Raw genomic sequence first — 14,680 nt, forward strand, 5'->3', positions numbered from 1 at the left:
GAAATGGAACAAACAAACCAACCTATTAAATTACAAGACAAGCACAACATGATGCACATTCTGCAAAGAGTGACAGAGTTCTTTGAACTTCAGCGGCTGATTCCAGCGAACTGGGGGCAGCGAACTGGATGGAGGATTGGCCAAAAGAAATATTTAAACGGGAACAAAAAAAACTACCAAAACTAAAATATGGCTGGGAGCTCTGTTGTTATAGGGAGTAAAATAAAACAAGAACAGGTGTAACAAATAAGGACTCAGACCACAGAGTTGTTTAAACAAGTGTAAGCCTATGAATTTCAATTTATCTTTATAGTCTGCACAGAGTCTAGCACTTTACCATCATATTTATAATGTGCAGGTATAAAGCAGTAGCTGATTACTGCTTACTGATAGTCTATTTCATAATTCAATGTTCAGATTCTACTTATGTTTACACCTGTGACTTTACAGAAATAACTGATTCATCATTTGGTTTCATATCAAATGCCAACCCTGAAAATTATCAAAGTCATAGCCAACCAGCTCTCCTTGCCCTATGAAAGACGTTAATTCTGCAGGCTTGCCCATCTTTAACTATGTGAAGGCTTGGTTGAGAATGATCAATCACGGGAATAACTCTAAAATGAGAAGTGAAATGCAGTGAAACAAATAACTTATTTAACTTACAAGCAATATAGGCGATCAAAGCGAGGGCAAAAAGTAGCTTCATCATTCTTCTGTTTAATCCTGATATCAGCCAGACGACTCGCTTCATCATCCGCTCAATGCAACAGGACCAGAAAACCAACGAGCCACACGTCTTGGTCCAGCTAGACCATGTTGACAATCAACCCTTCACGTCCTCGGTAGGAATCGGGCCTCCATATGGGTTGACGTTTCAAGCCGGCTGTCAATGACTTAGCGCCCCGAGATCACATGAAGTGTCAATAGCTGAAGGACTGACAAACTAGCTCCGGCTGCTCCTGCTCCTGCTCCTGCTGCTACGTCAACACCAATCCGGAGCAGGTTACGTGGCTAGCAGGGTAACGTTAGCAGCAAACCGCTATCATGTGGCAAGCTTCACTGTAGCGTCTCCACCTTTACGACTACATACAAAATGTATGAGAGCCATGTATTAGCCGTAGACAGTTTCTTTATCTAATCATTACTTACGCATGCGCATTTTTAGGTGAATATTTACAGACCAATTGATACAGTGAAGCCATCCAGCAGTTAGCACTACATTAGCCCGGACTAGCTAGCCAGCTACTAAACTGACAGCTATTTTCCTTTGCCTTCGTACATAACTGCCTATAAAAATAGACATATCCTGCCTAGCAACTATACCCAATGAAGTACCGAGAAAATTACAGAGCTACTCATATTAAAGGTGCACAACTGCACTATGTCGGACTCTTCTTCTTCGCCGCCTCTTTCTTCTTCTATGTTTTTATGGCGGTAGTAAAAGTTTTTTAGGCACAGTACTGACACCCTTCGGATTGGAGGACTGTTGATGGTTTCTGTACTATTACAATAAATTATCCATTATATTTCTGTGCTATCTAAAAAAAATCTGGAAAAGGAAACATACATGGCACCACCTAAACTCCTCAGCAATATTCATGTAATCCCCCATCTTGCGATTCTATATTTGTGTGTTCTTGCGATTCTATATTTGTGTGTTCTTCTACCTCTTTGGTTTTTGATGACAGCTAATGAAGCTGAGTGTGCTCATAACAACCCAGTCAAAATTAATTTGTCATTCTGCAGCTTTACTCCTGAGATTAATGTCAATGCTCTGTGCAATGTTGAATTTATTACTAGGTCTCATGGTTGTGCGCCGTGAACGCTGCTAATGGCATCCTGTCCTGCTGCCCACACATGGTGTCTGCTGCTGGATACAAGACAAATTGACAGGCTGATGGCAGTTTGTTCCAAGTTGGTTTGAATGTGAGGGGTCATGGGTTGTCCACCATCACAAAACCTCCCTGACAAATTTCTGATTTTGAACTTGCTGCTCCCAATTTGATCTGACTTCAGTCTTGGATCTCTACACGTCAGACAACCGTCAGCCCGAGCCATTACCTGGGTGGCTGTCATCATCACTGACATAACAATTTGTTGCTTAGTACCCCCACTGTGTTTGATAAAAACCATCCATCCATTTTCTATACTACTCATCTGTTAAGGGTTGCGGGGGGCTGGAGTCTATCCCAGCTGACATTGGGCGAGAAGCGGGGTTCACCCTGGTTGGATCGCCAGTCTGTTGCAGGGCAATCAGGAGCAATTAGGCGTTCAGTATCTTGCTCAAGGATACTTGGACATGGTCCCCGGGCCAAGTGAGGAACAAACCAGCAACCCTTTGGTTGCGGCCCCCTTTCATATAAACCACTCCACAATGTAATATCTTCTCTTCTACTTTTGCTTCCTCTATTTTCTACAACTTTCCTGTCAATAGTGTAGCATCTACATTTATTTCCTTTCTCCAATCTTTCTGCCATTTCTTTTACATTTTTAATTTGATTAAAATGTTAGTCTCAGCCTTGCTGGACTCAACAACCATACACATTTCTCTTGCTGCTGTAACAGATTCCATCCATGCTAATAGGTGCAGGGTTTCAAATGACATTTGTTTGTATTCCTGCACACCTCCTGTCTGAATGTCATTTTTTACTATGTCAGCCACAATATCATGAACTTTGTTAGCATGTACTACCGGAATCTCTATCTGTTTGAACTTTCATTGCTTTTACTTCTTCTATCCAGCTCAAAGTGAATGGCCTTAAGGCTAATAGATTCTTGTCCATACTGTTAGGTTTCCTCGACACAAAATGGGTAAACAGGCACATCCAAAGAGTCGACTCTAGATGCAGGACAGAGTCAAGAGTTCCAACATGAAAATTTAAGTCTGCGCATGAGATTAGTGCTCCCAGTAAATTAAAACTAATTATATCTCACTCTAGTTACATCTAACATTTGGTTTAAACATAAAGAGCTTGACTTTATGTGTAGATTGATGCCTTTTACCGGGATGTTGCTGCACTCTGCATAGCTCGCTGCCAGGACTTGTATTTTGTGTGTTGGAGCCTCTGTGCAGCACTGGGAAACAGAAACAGTCTGTATTGTTGTTATTTGTCTCTCTTCTGCTGTTTTATTCCCAATTTCTGATTAATAAACACCAGGAAAATATCGCTGGCTGGACCACGAGCTCTCTTAAGAGCTTATGTCTTTTGAGCATCAATTTCTCTCTCTCTCTCTCTCTCTGTCTCTCTCTCTCTCTCTCTCACCAATCTAACAATACACTTGACAGATCATTCGAAACAGGATGGTAGTTCATTAAGTCTGTCAAATTTCAGTGATAGACGAGTGGATTAATTGATCGACACCATCCACTGCATCAATAAATGTGTTTACTTATCAAGACATCAACGAGGATGACTGTTGTTGTCTTTCCATTCTTCTTTCTTGCCCTTTGGCTTTCAACTTTCCTTTTCAGACTTATTAGTACATTTTTCTCTCCATAGCCACAGACGGCTTTGCATGTTTACAACAAGATCCCCTTAACAGTATTTTATCAGTTCACATTTTAGCTTTTCATTAACCCTTCAAATGAGAGGTGGCTGCAGGAGTTTCTTTGTTAATGATAAGGCAGCCATGCCCAAATTGGACCATCATTTAAGAAAAAGAACATTAGGCAGTATTGAAGAAACATTAAACTAGCCATAAAAAACATGAACTTGGTAGATTATATTTATTTATTTTTACTGCTGTAGAGCGGCACGATGGTGCAGTGGTTAGCACTGTTGCCTCATAGCAAGAAGGTTCTGGGTTCAAGCCCCGGCTCCAGCAGGGGATCTTCCTGTGTGAGTCTGCATGTTCTCCCTGTTCCTGTGTGGGTTCTCTCTGGTACTCCAGCTTCCTCCAATAGTCCAAAGACATCAAGAGGGGACGAGGCTGACTGATACTCTAAATTCACTGTAGGTGTGAATGGTTGTCTGTCTCTATGTGTTGACCCTGAGATGGACTGGTGACCTGTCCAGGGTGAACCCCTGGGGTAGGCTCCAGCTGCTGCCCCCCGCGACCATTATCAGGATACGTGGAAAATGGATGGATGGATTTAAATAGTTATAATACAGATTTATATTGTATACAATCCTCTTCTTATGACAAGTAAAATTGCCTTAAAATTGGCAGAATGCAGTTTTAAGTTACTTGTCTTCGTATTTCAATCCACTTCTAGTCTACATGGTCCCACTATCAATGTATTAAATCCACCACTACTACTTACTATTCCAGTCACAGTCCAGATTATGCCTAACCCGCCCAATGAGATTCATTCACGACACCAATCTGCCTGAGTTTGGTCCTCTCGTGAAAGTAAGATGGGAAACGATTCATGGCTCAATTAAGTGGCATGACTTTTCCCTCAGGGAGTACTGGGAATGTGAGAGGTAAGAAAAATATGGAGCAGAAGTAATAAACAACTTCTCAGGCTATAAGGCAATTTTTGGGAGAAGCCACTGTCTTTAACCAAGCGATAAGCAGTGGTAGCTGTGTAGATAACTGGAATTCATCGTTTACTTAAATGATTCATGAAGCAGCGGTCAACCCTACCTTCCTAGGAGAATCTGTAATCTAGTTTTTTGAAAAAAGACAGGGATGTAGCTTTAAGGGATAGAAATGGAGCATATGGAAATGAATGGATAATCTAAAGATGTGTTTAGTGGTGCAGTATGAGGTTAAGGGCAAAAGGGTTATCAGAACTGAGAGAAAAAATAGAAAAAGATTAGAAGGAGCGATGAAATGCAGGACTAGTCTCTGATAAATTAAATATAGATCAGTTTTAAGGGATTTGAAGATAAAACTGAGGATTTCTCAGCAAAGACTGTGTTTGCAAACAGGAAGGAATGGTACATGTTAGAGATGTCTCTGTCTCGTGAGTTTCAGAATATATTGGCTGACCTTCAGTTTTGTGTATGGATCTCCACCAGAGAGGATAAAATATGTAACATTCCTCTGGGTCAGGTTAAATATTGGTTCGCTTTGAGAAATAAGAGTTGGATGTTTGATGTTAGATGTTTTTCTAGAGTATGCAGACTTTGGAGGGCTTTTGAAACTTTCCTAGCTCCCACACAGCTTATTGAAATGGGAGGAATGCCTCAAACTGGGAATGCAGCTTTGGGGGAAAAGTAAGTGAACTAATTACGGCTTCTGTGGAAGTTTGATGGTTGAAACAAAAAGGCTAGTATTTCATCCATCCATTTTCCATACCACTGGTCTGTTAAGGTTCGTGGGGGGGGGGGGGGGGGGCTATCCCAGCTGACTCTGAGCTTCTGTAAAAATAAGAGGGCCAGGAAACTGAGAATCTGCTGATAATTTGTTATTTTTTTGGCTAGGACTGGAACATCCTGGTAGTTTTTGTTTTGTGTTTCCTGTCTTATTCTGAAATATAATTGTGATGTATGTTGGCTGTCCTCCAGCTATGCCACAAATAAAGATGGTGTAAATGATGAATTGTGATGTTGAGGTCACAGATGCCATCTAGTGGCCATACGAATTATGAACACAAGAGAGCAGGAAATCATTCCATCCATCGTCGTCTTCCGCTTATTCCTTGCTAGTAAGGGTCGCGGGGGCTGGAGCCTATCCCAGCATCTACGGGCGAGAGGCAGGGTTCACCCTGGACAGGTCGCCAGTCCATCGCAGGGCCAACATACAGAGACGAACAACCATTCACACTCACATTCATACCTACGGTCAATTTGGAGAACCCAATCAGCCTAGTGAGTAGGAAATCAGAGGACATTAATATTCAGCAAAATAAATCTGTGAAATGAGGCATGTTGGGTTGGTGATGGGTCACATAAACATCAGTCCTCAGAGCAGGAGACTCATGTTTGATCCCCAATGCCAAAGGCAAGTGAATGCTATTATGACAGACGGAGCAGTGGGAGACAGCTGTTCATTTCCTGTAGTGGATACCATAGTTTTCAAGGTCATTGTAGTGGAATGCTATCATTAGTTTACCAGGGTTTCAAAAACCACATTTGAACCATAAAGGGATATTTCACTCAAAAATGAAGATTAAGTTATAATGTACTCATCCTCACATGGGTGGGACATCAGGTGAAGTGTTTCTAGTCCTCAAAACACTGCTGAATTTTCACAGGAGAAAAAAGTATTGCAGTAATCTCCCAAAAAACTGAAGTGAAAGGAGACCAATTTAACCAAACTTAAAATCATCTGAGGCTGTGGTTCTCAGCAGGAAAATGGTGGAGTGTTACTTCAGTTCGGGAATGAGTCTTTAACCCAAGAGAAGGAGTTTAAGTGTCTTGGAGTCCTGTTCTTGAGAGAGGGGGCTATGAAGTGCAAGATGGGCCAGACAAATGGAGCAGTGGGATCTGTTTTGTATTCACTCTACCTTACAAAAAGAGAGCTGAGTCGGAAGGCAACGCTCTTGATCTATCAGTCAGTGTTACTTCCACCTCTCATTATGGTAATGAGGTATGACTTATGAATACGATTTTGAGTATAAGAAGCTGAAATGGGTTTCTTCAGAAGGGTGGCTGGTGTCTCCCTTTAATTCCTGTAGTTAAGTCATCCACAAAGGACTCAGAGTAGAGCTGCTGCTCCTTCACGTGGAAAGGAGCCAGTTGAGGTGGTTCTGTCGTCTGGTTTGGGGGCCAACGGGAGGCCTATCTAAAGGAAATAAAAACATGGATGACCCACAATTTCCTTTTATTAAATTCGGACATAAACTGAAGTTATTGTGCTGGGCCCAAAACACCTTAGGAACACTATCTGGTGAGATAGGTACCCTGGATGGCATCACCCTGGCCCCCAGCACTACTGTAAGAAACCTGGGAGTTCTCTTTGACCAGGATCTGTCCTTTCCCTCCCATATAAAGCAAATCTCCAGGTCTGCTTTCTTTCATCAACTTAACATCGCTAAGATCAGACACGTCCTGTCTCAAAAAGATGCAGAAAAACTAGTCCATGCTTTTGTCACTTCCAGGCTGGATTACTGCAATTCCCTCCTGTCAGGCTGCACTAATAAGTCCCTGAAGACTCTCCAGCTGGTCAAAACGCTGCTGCCTGTGTACTGACTAGAGACCGTGTCTCTCCTGTACTGGCTTCTCTGCATGGCTCCATGTTAAATTCAGAATCGAATTCAAAATTCTTCTTCTAACATACAAAGCTCTCAACAATCAGGCACCTTCATATTTGACAGAACTCATTGTCCCCTATTATCCAGCTAGAACCCTTCGCTACCCCCATGCAAGGTTACTTGTGGTTACTACAGTCTCTAAAAGTAGGAAGGGAGCAAGAGCCTTCAGCTATCGGGCTCCCCTCCTGTGGAACCGTCTCCCAGTTTTGGTCCGGGATGCAGACACCCTCTCCTTGTTTAAGAGCGGACTGAGGACTTTTCTTTTTGATCAAGCTTATAGTTAGGTCTGGCTTAGGCTGGCTCTCAGATATGCTGCTATGGGCTCAGACTGCTGAGGGGATCTCCCATGGTGCACTGGGCTTCTCTCTCCTCCTCTCTGTCCTCCTGTATTCATACTTGTTACTAACTCGTCTTCTTCGTCAGAGCCTGTGTGCTTCCCCACTTCCCAGATCCTTGACTGCTGCTGCTGCTGAAGGAGGCTACAGACCTGAAGAGGCTCAAGCTGCCACCTGTAGCACCACCTGCTCACGTCCCCATCTGTCCATCATTCTCTTCCCCTTTCTCTCCCTCTTTATCTCTGCCCCCTCTTTCTGTATAGCTGTTATCCCCCATTAACTGTCTTTGTCTCTGCCCGCTCTCCTGCTCTCTTTCCCCCCAACCTGTCAAAGCAGAAGGCCGTCCCCATTGAGCCTGGATCTGCTCGATGTTCCTGCCTGTTAAAGGGAAAGATTTGAAGGATGTGCTTGCTGATGGAGAATTGTTGGGTGTAAATCTATTGAAGGAGTGTGGTACTAGACCTGCTCTACTTGTAGAGTGTCATGAGATAACTTTTGTTGTGATTTGGCGCAATACAAATAAAACTGACTTGACTTGACTTGACTGTATCTCCACACTGGCCTGGAAACACATGGAATTACCCAGTTAGAGCTGGTTAATGTGGCCAAGGACAGGGATGTTTTGGGTGCCCTGCTGGAGCTGCTCCCCTACCCAATTTCAGAAAAGCAGTTGAAAATAGATGGATGGGTAGAAGAAAACCAATCAGATGATAAAATGGGCGGCAGGAAAGTGGTGCAGTGGTTAGCACGTTGCCTCACAATAAGAAAGTTCTGGGTTCAAGCTCGAACACGGGATCTTTCTGTGTAGACTTTGCATGTTCTCCCTGTGCCTGGGTGGGTTCTCTCTGGGTACTCGGTGACCCGTCCAGGGTGAACCATGCCTTTTGCCCAAAGGCTGCTGGGATAGGCTCCAGCCCCCACCCCCCACCCCTGTGACCCTTAACAGGATAAGCAGTAGAAAATAGATGGAATGGATGGTCAATAAACCATGTTTAGCCTCACAGCTCACAATAGCCTGTAGCTTGGGCTAGCATGGGAGCTAAAGTGAGTCTGGAAACATGACGTCTGAGGTTTCTCAAGACAACTACGAGTAGCACAGAGGAATTTGTCAGTGTCACCATTCATCTATTTATTTTCAATATTCTAAAACAGGTATCCATTCATGCCTACTGTTGCTGTGGACTAAAAAAACTTCACCTGACCTTCCATCAACATGAGAGTAAGTAGATAATAACTGAATTTTCACTTTTGAGAGAACGATCTGTTAACCAGCTTGTTTATTTGAAACAAAACAGTGATCTTTTCCTCTCCTTTACCAAAAATGTTTGTGCTTATATCCTTGGCAGAAATGACTTGGCACGCAATAGAACATTGAGTAAGACGCTTATTTGTCTTATCAGAGTATTGGAAATAACAACTTATATGGTTGTTTGGGTTGGGGGACTTGAAGGTGGAAGACTCAGTATTTTTCTTCCTGATTTCTTTCTGTTTTTTTTAATGACCCTGGTTGGATATTACCAAAGTTAATTGTTGTTGTGCTTTTTCCCTGCATTATTTTGGTTGCCTGTGCTGAATGCCTTCCCGTATCTGACCATTTGGCTGTAAAATGAAAACATTTATGGTCTGAATTGCTTTTTGTGTCATGAACATCAGTCTCGGTTTTGTAAAGATTTATTACATGGACACTGATCTAAATGCAAGAGATGGATGCTAGTGTGACTACAGCCATGCCTTAATAGAAGTGTCAAATTTAATAGAAATTCTTAAATTTACTGATGCCTCTGGAGACCCAGCAAGTGAGAAAAGAGGATTAGAGGAAGCACAGCTTGGATTTAAGGTCGATCTACAGCCCACAGTTGGTCTGGCTGTTTTTAGTGTAGGTAATTCTTTGGGTATTGTGATGGACAGAAAACATGAGACCAGGAATGTTCTCATTTGTTCTTTCTCAGCTGCTCCCAACACAGAAGGGAGAAGATCAAAAGATTGACCTGACATTGTTAATGAGATTCTGCCTATGGTCTTTAGAGCTGGGCGGATGGCCTGTGAAGTCAAGTTACGCTGGGGCGTCAGCACATCAAAGTCTATTCATTTCCACCCCAAAGGAAGAGAGGAAATATGAAAGGAAAATCAAAGATGGCATTGAAAAGGAAAGCAAATGAACAATGGAGACACAAGGAGGGTGGATGGTCTGACAAAGTGGTCCTTCAGGCATGAAATGACAGAAACCACAAAGAGACTTGTAAGATATGAAGAAAAGGTTAAAAAAAAAACGGACAGATTTTCGTCTATCACACGTTAACATAGACAAATCTTTGTGTGTCTATTATCCTGCAGGCAAAACAATTCATATGCAGAGCAGCTGATCATCTTGACTGAAAAATACTAGCAATGCAGCAGGAAATGCTGAGTATCCTGCTTAAATCTCCTTGGGAAACTCCTCAAAGCACATGTCTGGCATGCCTCTGCAGAGATGGGTAAAAACACCCGCTTCGCTCTGCATACGTGTATCCAAGCACACATGTATGTGCCCGGTGCACTTCATGAGTTATTTGTTGTCCAGGAATGAGTAGAATTGTTTTTATTAACCAGACTAAAGCTGCAGGACTGCTTGAACAGATATATTCTGCTTTAGAGTATGGGTTCTCAGAGGCACTTTCAGGTCAACCTGTTTATACATGTAAAAAAATATCCAAACTATTTTCTGTTTCAGCTGACTTATCTATATAAATTTATTAATGAAATCCAACTAGATGGTGTTTAATTATAGGTTACAATACCCTTGTTGTTTATTTGCCTTAGGAACTTTTCCGTAATTTGTTACACAACAGCTGAACATTAGCCGTTAGCTTGCCAAACAGAGCATCTCAAATTGATGACATTGTTTGACGGTGGGATTTCGTGCAACTCATATGTAACCTTTTTTTTTTTTAAAATCAACTGTATGTAGTTTGAACATATTATCCCATTTTCACAGTCGTTGTCTTTCGCTTATTCCTTACCAGTAAGGGTCGCAGGGGAGCTGGAGCCTATCCCAGCAACTACATGCGTTCATGGGTTCACCCTGGACAGGTCACCAGTCCATCGCAGGGCCAACATACAGAGACGAACAACCAGTCACACTCACAGTCACACCTACGGTCAATTTAGAGTATCAATCAGCCTCGTCCCCAAATTGCATGTCTTTGGACTGTGGGAGGAAGCCGGAGTACCCGGAGAGAACCCACACAGGAACAGGGAGAACATGCAAACTCCACACAGAAAGATCCCGCGCCCAAGCCGGGACTCGAACCCGGAATCTTCTTGCTGTGAGGCCACAGTGCTGACCACTGCACCACCGTGCAGCCCCCATTTTCACAGTAATATGCTAAATTTACCCCCCCCAAAAAAATCTCCCAAAGACAGCTTTAAAATGATTTGACAGCCCACTAGAGGGGAGCTCATGGTCCAGCTACAGGCCACGATGCAGTGGTTACAAGACCCTTTCCTGTCCTCTGTTTTTTTGATGAGTCTCTCTCTTTCCAAAAACAGAACCACTGATCGCAATTCATGACAACTGTTTTTGAATTAGACAAGAATATTGATTGAAACAGGTTAAGTTACATCTTATGAGGGAGTTGCTGCGCGGAGGAGGAGATGCTGTGCTAGTAACCGGTAACACAGGAAAGATGATACACATCAGACAACAGACACCAGCCACTCTATTTTTGCGGCGAATGTGAAATTCATCATGATTATGAGAAGAAAGGGATTGTGAGGGGGGAAAAAATCCAGTAAAATTAATCACATCTGTGAAATGTTGCGTGCATGTAAGCTTTTATACAAGGTGTCTTTTAGATAACAGAGAGCGCAAAAATTGTGAGGCTACATGACATCATCAGATCTGAACTGAAGTCTGTCAATAAACAGTTGAATCAAAATCCATCCGTGACTTTTTTAAAATTACTCTGCTAACAGGCAAACCGATAACTAATACATTATTCTGTTAGTGAAGCTGTTTGGAGCCACCTCAGTGAGACCCACCACACGGTTGTTCCTCTGTTATCAAAGCCCTGCCCCGCCTGTTTTCTTCCCCGCCTGCCGGCTCCTTGCAATCCCTCTCCCATCTGCCTGGTCTCCCTGCCCCTACGTCTCTAGATTTCCGGGTATCAACCTACGCCCGAACCTTGGCCACGCTCCTGTCTGCCCCTTCCCCTGAATCTTTATGATTAAAGACTATATGTGCTCCAGTTGCTACATTTGGGTCCTGCCTCACAGTTCTTGTCATCAGTACGTGATCAGACTAAAACCACATCTGCTACAACAGCTTAAAGGCTTAAAAAGAAGAAAGTGATGACTCTTGCAAGACATGACATGCAGCATAGCTTGAAGAATAGATGGCCATTCAACACCAGTTGCAGTATTTTGAAATTTCTGCTCTGCTAGATGATGGTGTTCTCTAAGTTACGAGGGTGTCATGGTTGAGGGGAGAGTGGTGGTAAAAGGTGTGGGAGAGGTGGATCCAGAAAGGGTCCATGTCTGGTTATGTGTAGAACCCAGAAGGAAATCCTCTTCTTTTACAGCGGCTTGGATCTCACAGACTGCAGCTGTTCTAGCAGAAGTGCCACAACTCTTTGTCAGAAACACTCCATTGAGTCAGCTTTCGTTACGAGACAAGATTAGACAAACGTCTGGCATTTGTCAGACCAGCGATTGCTACGAGCCATCTCCTATTAAACGCAGATTCACATTTAGGAAAGCTTTATTGTATTTGTGAAAACTGGAGGAAAAACGGGAGGAAAATGAAATGCTTTTTTCCCCCCCTGCTTTCAGAAACCACAACAATACTCCGTTTTATGTTTCACATTAATGTAGGAGAAAGGGGACGCATTTTCATTGTATTATCTAATGTTTCAATGAGAAAGGCTTACATCACCTTTGACGTGTCTATATTTGGCATATGTGTTATATCAGTGTTATATCATTGGCTGATAAAATTCCTCCGAGATCATTTGTTAAACAAGCCACCTGCCAGGGAAGATGTTTGGTAATGGGCCATCTGACAGCTGCTAACAGTGAGGACGGGGATGAAACCAGCCCACACAGCAGAGCTTATCTCTCATAACTTGTGATGACACCTTGAGGGAAGTGAATGCCACCTCTGGAAGGGACAGCATAATACAGTCGTGATCGAGTAGAAGGAGCGCCGCTCTCATTCACGTTTAGATGTGTAAACAAGTGAATTTCTTGGTGGATTGAACACGGAGTGAAGGATTTTATGTTGATAAGGAAAAGCAAACAAATAACACACTGTGTTTACTTTGTTATGTTGCATCAGTCTGCACACCACATTGGTCCAGATTAGAATAGCTCAATGGGAAATCAAATGATCAAAGTTTTCCTAAGCGTTAGATCAAGATTTGACGTGAGATTTCTCAGACGGCTTTTGAATTGAATTTCCGGTGTCCATGTTCATTCAATCCTTCGGTATAAAACTGAGTCAGTGTGGCAAACCTCTGACTTTTAATCTAGTGCCTTTTTGGCATCAAAAAAATTCATTTTGTCCTTTTTTTGTTGATGAAAAACTGTAAGTGTAGCAGTGCAGAAAGTAGGGTGGATGATAGATCTATTCTACCATCATCAAATCCCCCTCACAGGTCACATACCTCCAGAACAGCGGTGTCACTAAGCGTCACAACCTTGGCCAACGAATGGAACGTCTCTTCTGTAGAAATCCATTTTATAGCAGCGTGAACAAAACTTTGTTTTCTGAGTCTGTCACGATCCCTGTCTCGTGTCTCGTTCCTGTTTTATTTTGTAGTCATGTCCTGTCTTCCTGACCTCCCTCCTGTGATTACCTCATGTGTCGCACCTGGTTGATTGCACCACCTGTGTCTTGTTTTTTCTCCTTGTATTCAACCCCTGTGTTTTCCCCTGTTAGATGGTTGGTCCATTGTCGTGTGTTACATGTTGTCGCATGTTGTGCATGTGGTCATGGCAAGTTCAATGTCACTAACCGAGTTTCACGAGTTCTCCAGTCTCTAGTTCTCCAGTTGCCTGTCTCAAGTTGTCAGTCCCGGGTCTCCTGTCCCCTGTCGTCAGTCTCAAGTCAAGCCGCCAGTCTCAAGTCTAGTCGTCAAGCCTACAGTCTACAGTGTCCCTGTCTCCAGTGTCCCCCGTCTCTAAATAAAACCCTCTTGTGCACCTATCCACTGCATTCGCATAAAGTGGATGAAAGGAAAAAATACAATGTAATTGGGTGGAGCCTCACAGGGGTGATTCTAACATCAGATCTTTAGGCGCCAGGCATGACATGCATACATTATTACAGAGCCTTGCAAGTATCCAGAAGTCATTCATCACACTGGCAGATTTCTCTGTACAGTTTGTCCTCTCCCTAACACCTCCATTTCTTCCCTTTTACCTTACATTGGAAAGAAGTGAATGCAGAATGTAGTTCTGAGTTTTTGAATGCAGAGCTCTTATATGTCGGTACTTAATCTCGCTTGTCAGGTGAAATCATTTTTGAGAATTGGTATCTGCACATGTGTGGGAACAGTAGCAGCCTTGACTTGACTTGAACCAGGTGATCTCAACCTGCCGTCACTATTTTCTGCTGCTTCTTTCTGCCTCTGATCTCTCTTTACCTCTTTCTCTTTGTGCTGCCAACAAAATGAAAACTCAACAGCTATGTGGAAAATTTATGTTCTCATTCTAGGCAGGGAGATGGGGCAGAACTCCATTTATAACAGTATTATAATGGCAGTCTTGTCAGGCAACATCAACTTGACTATTTCACCTGAACCCGACTGCTCCAATTTTGTCATGAAAAAAAAAAAAACACAAAAAAACCAAAGGTGTCTATCAATTTATAGAAACAATACAGCATAAGGAAAAATTCTATCATCTTTGAAATTGCAGCTTGGCAACCTGCATACATATTCAAGTAAAAAATGCCATCAGCCGTGAGCTAGAAGAGGCTGCACAGAGAGCCGTGGGGATGGTTATAGGTACTTAATTGCTTTGTTACCAGCCTTCTCCTGTCGCCAGTGGCAATTCAGTTGGTTTCTCATTATGAAGATAAAATATGGATGTATAAAGTGGACAGAATGTGTGATACAGCAGCAGAGGCAGGGTTCCATTCATTCCTATGAAAGACCTCTATCATAGACTTCTGTGGTGATAGCTTTTCTGAGCCTCACAACCCTCCAGAATGACTTGT

At 42.8% G+C, this 14,680-nt stretch overlaps 1 protein-coding gene across 1 annotated transcript in view; it reads right to left on the minus strand.

Moving 5' to 3' along the window:
- uxs1 (UDP-glucuronate decarboxylase 1) overlaps window positions 1-1,414 on the minus strand; it is a 28,685-nt gene extending 27,271 nt beyond the window's left edge. Inside the window, exon 1 of the mRNA XM_086220382.1 lies at window positions 667-1,414. Coding sequence (XP_086076508.1) covers window positions 667-757 — 91 coding nt within the window. The 5' untranslated portion in view covers window positions 758-1,414. The remainder of the gene's footprint in view (window positions 1-666) is intronic.
- Window positions 1,415-14,680: the final 13,266 nt, after the last annotated feature.

This window comes from Aulostomus chinensis, chromosome 12, assembly GCF_037954235.1.
Source record: "Aulostomus chinensis isolate RoL2024-O1b breed Wild chromosome 12, RoL_Achi_v1.0, whole genome shotgun sequence".
NCBI lineage: Eukaryota > Metazoa > Chordata > Actinopteri > Syngnathiformes > Aulostomidae > Aulostomus > Aulostomus chinensis.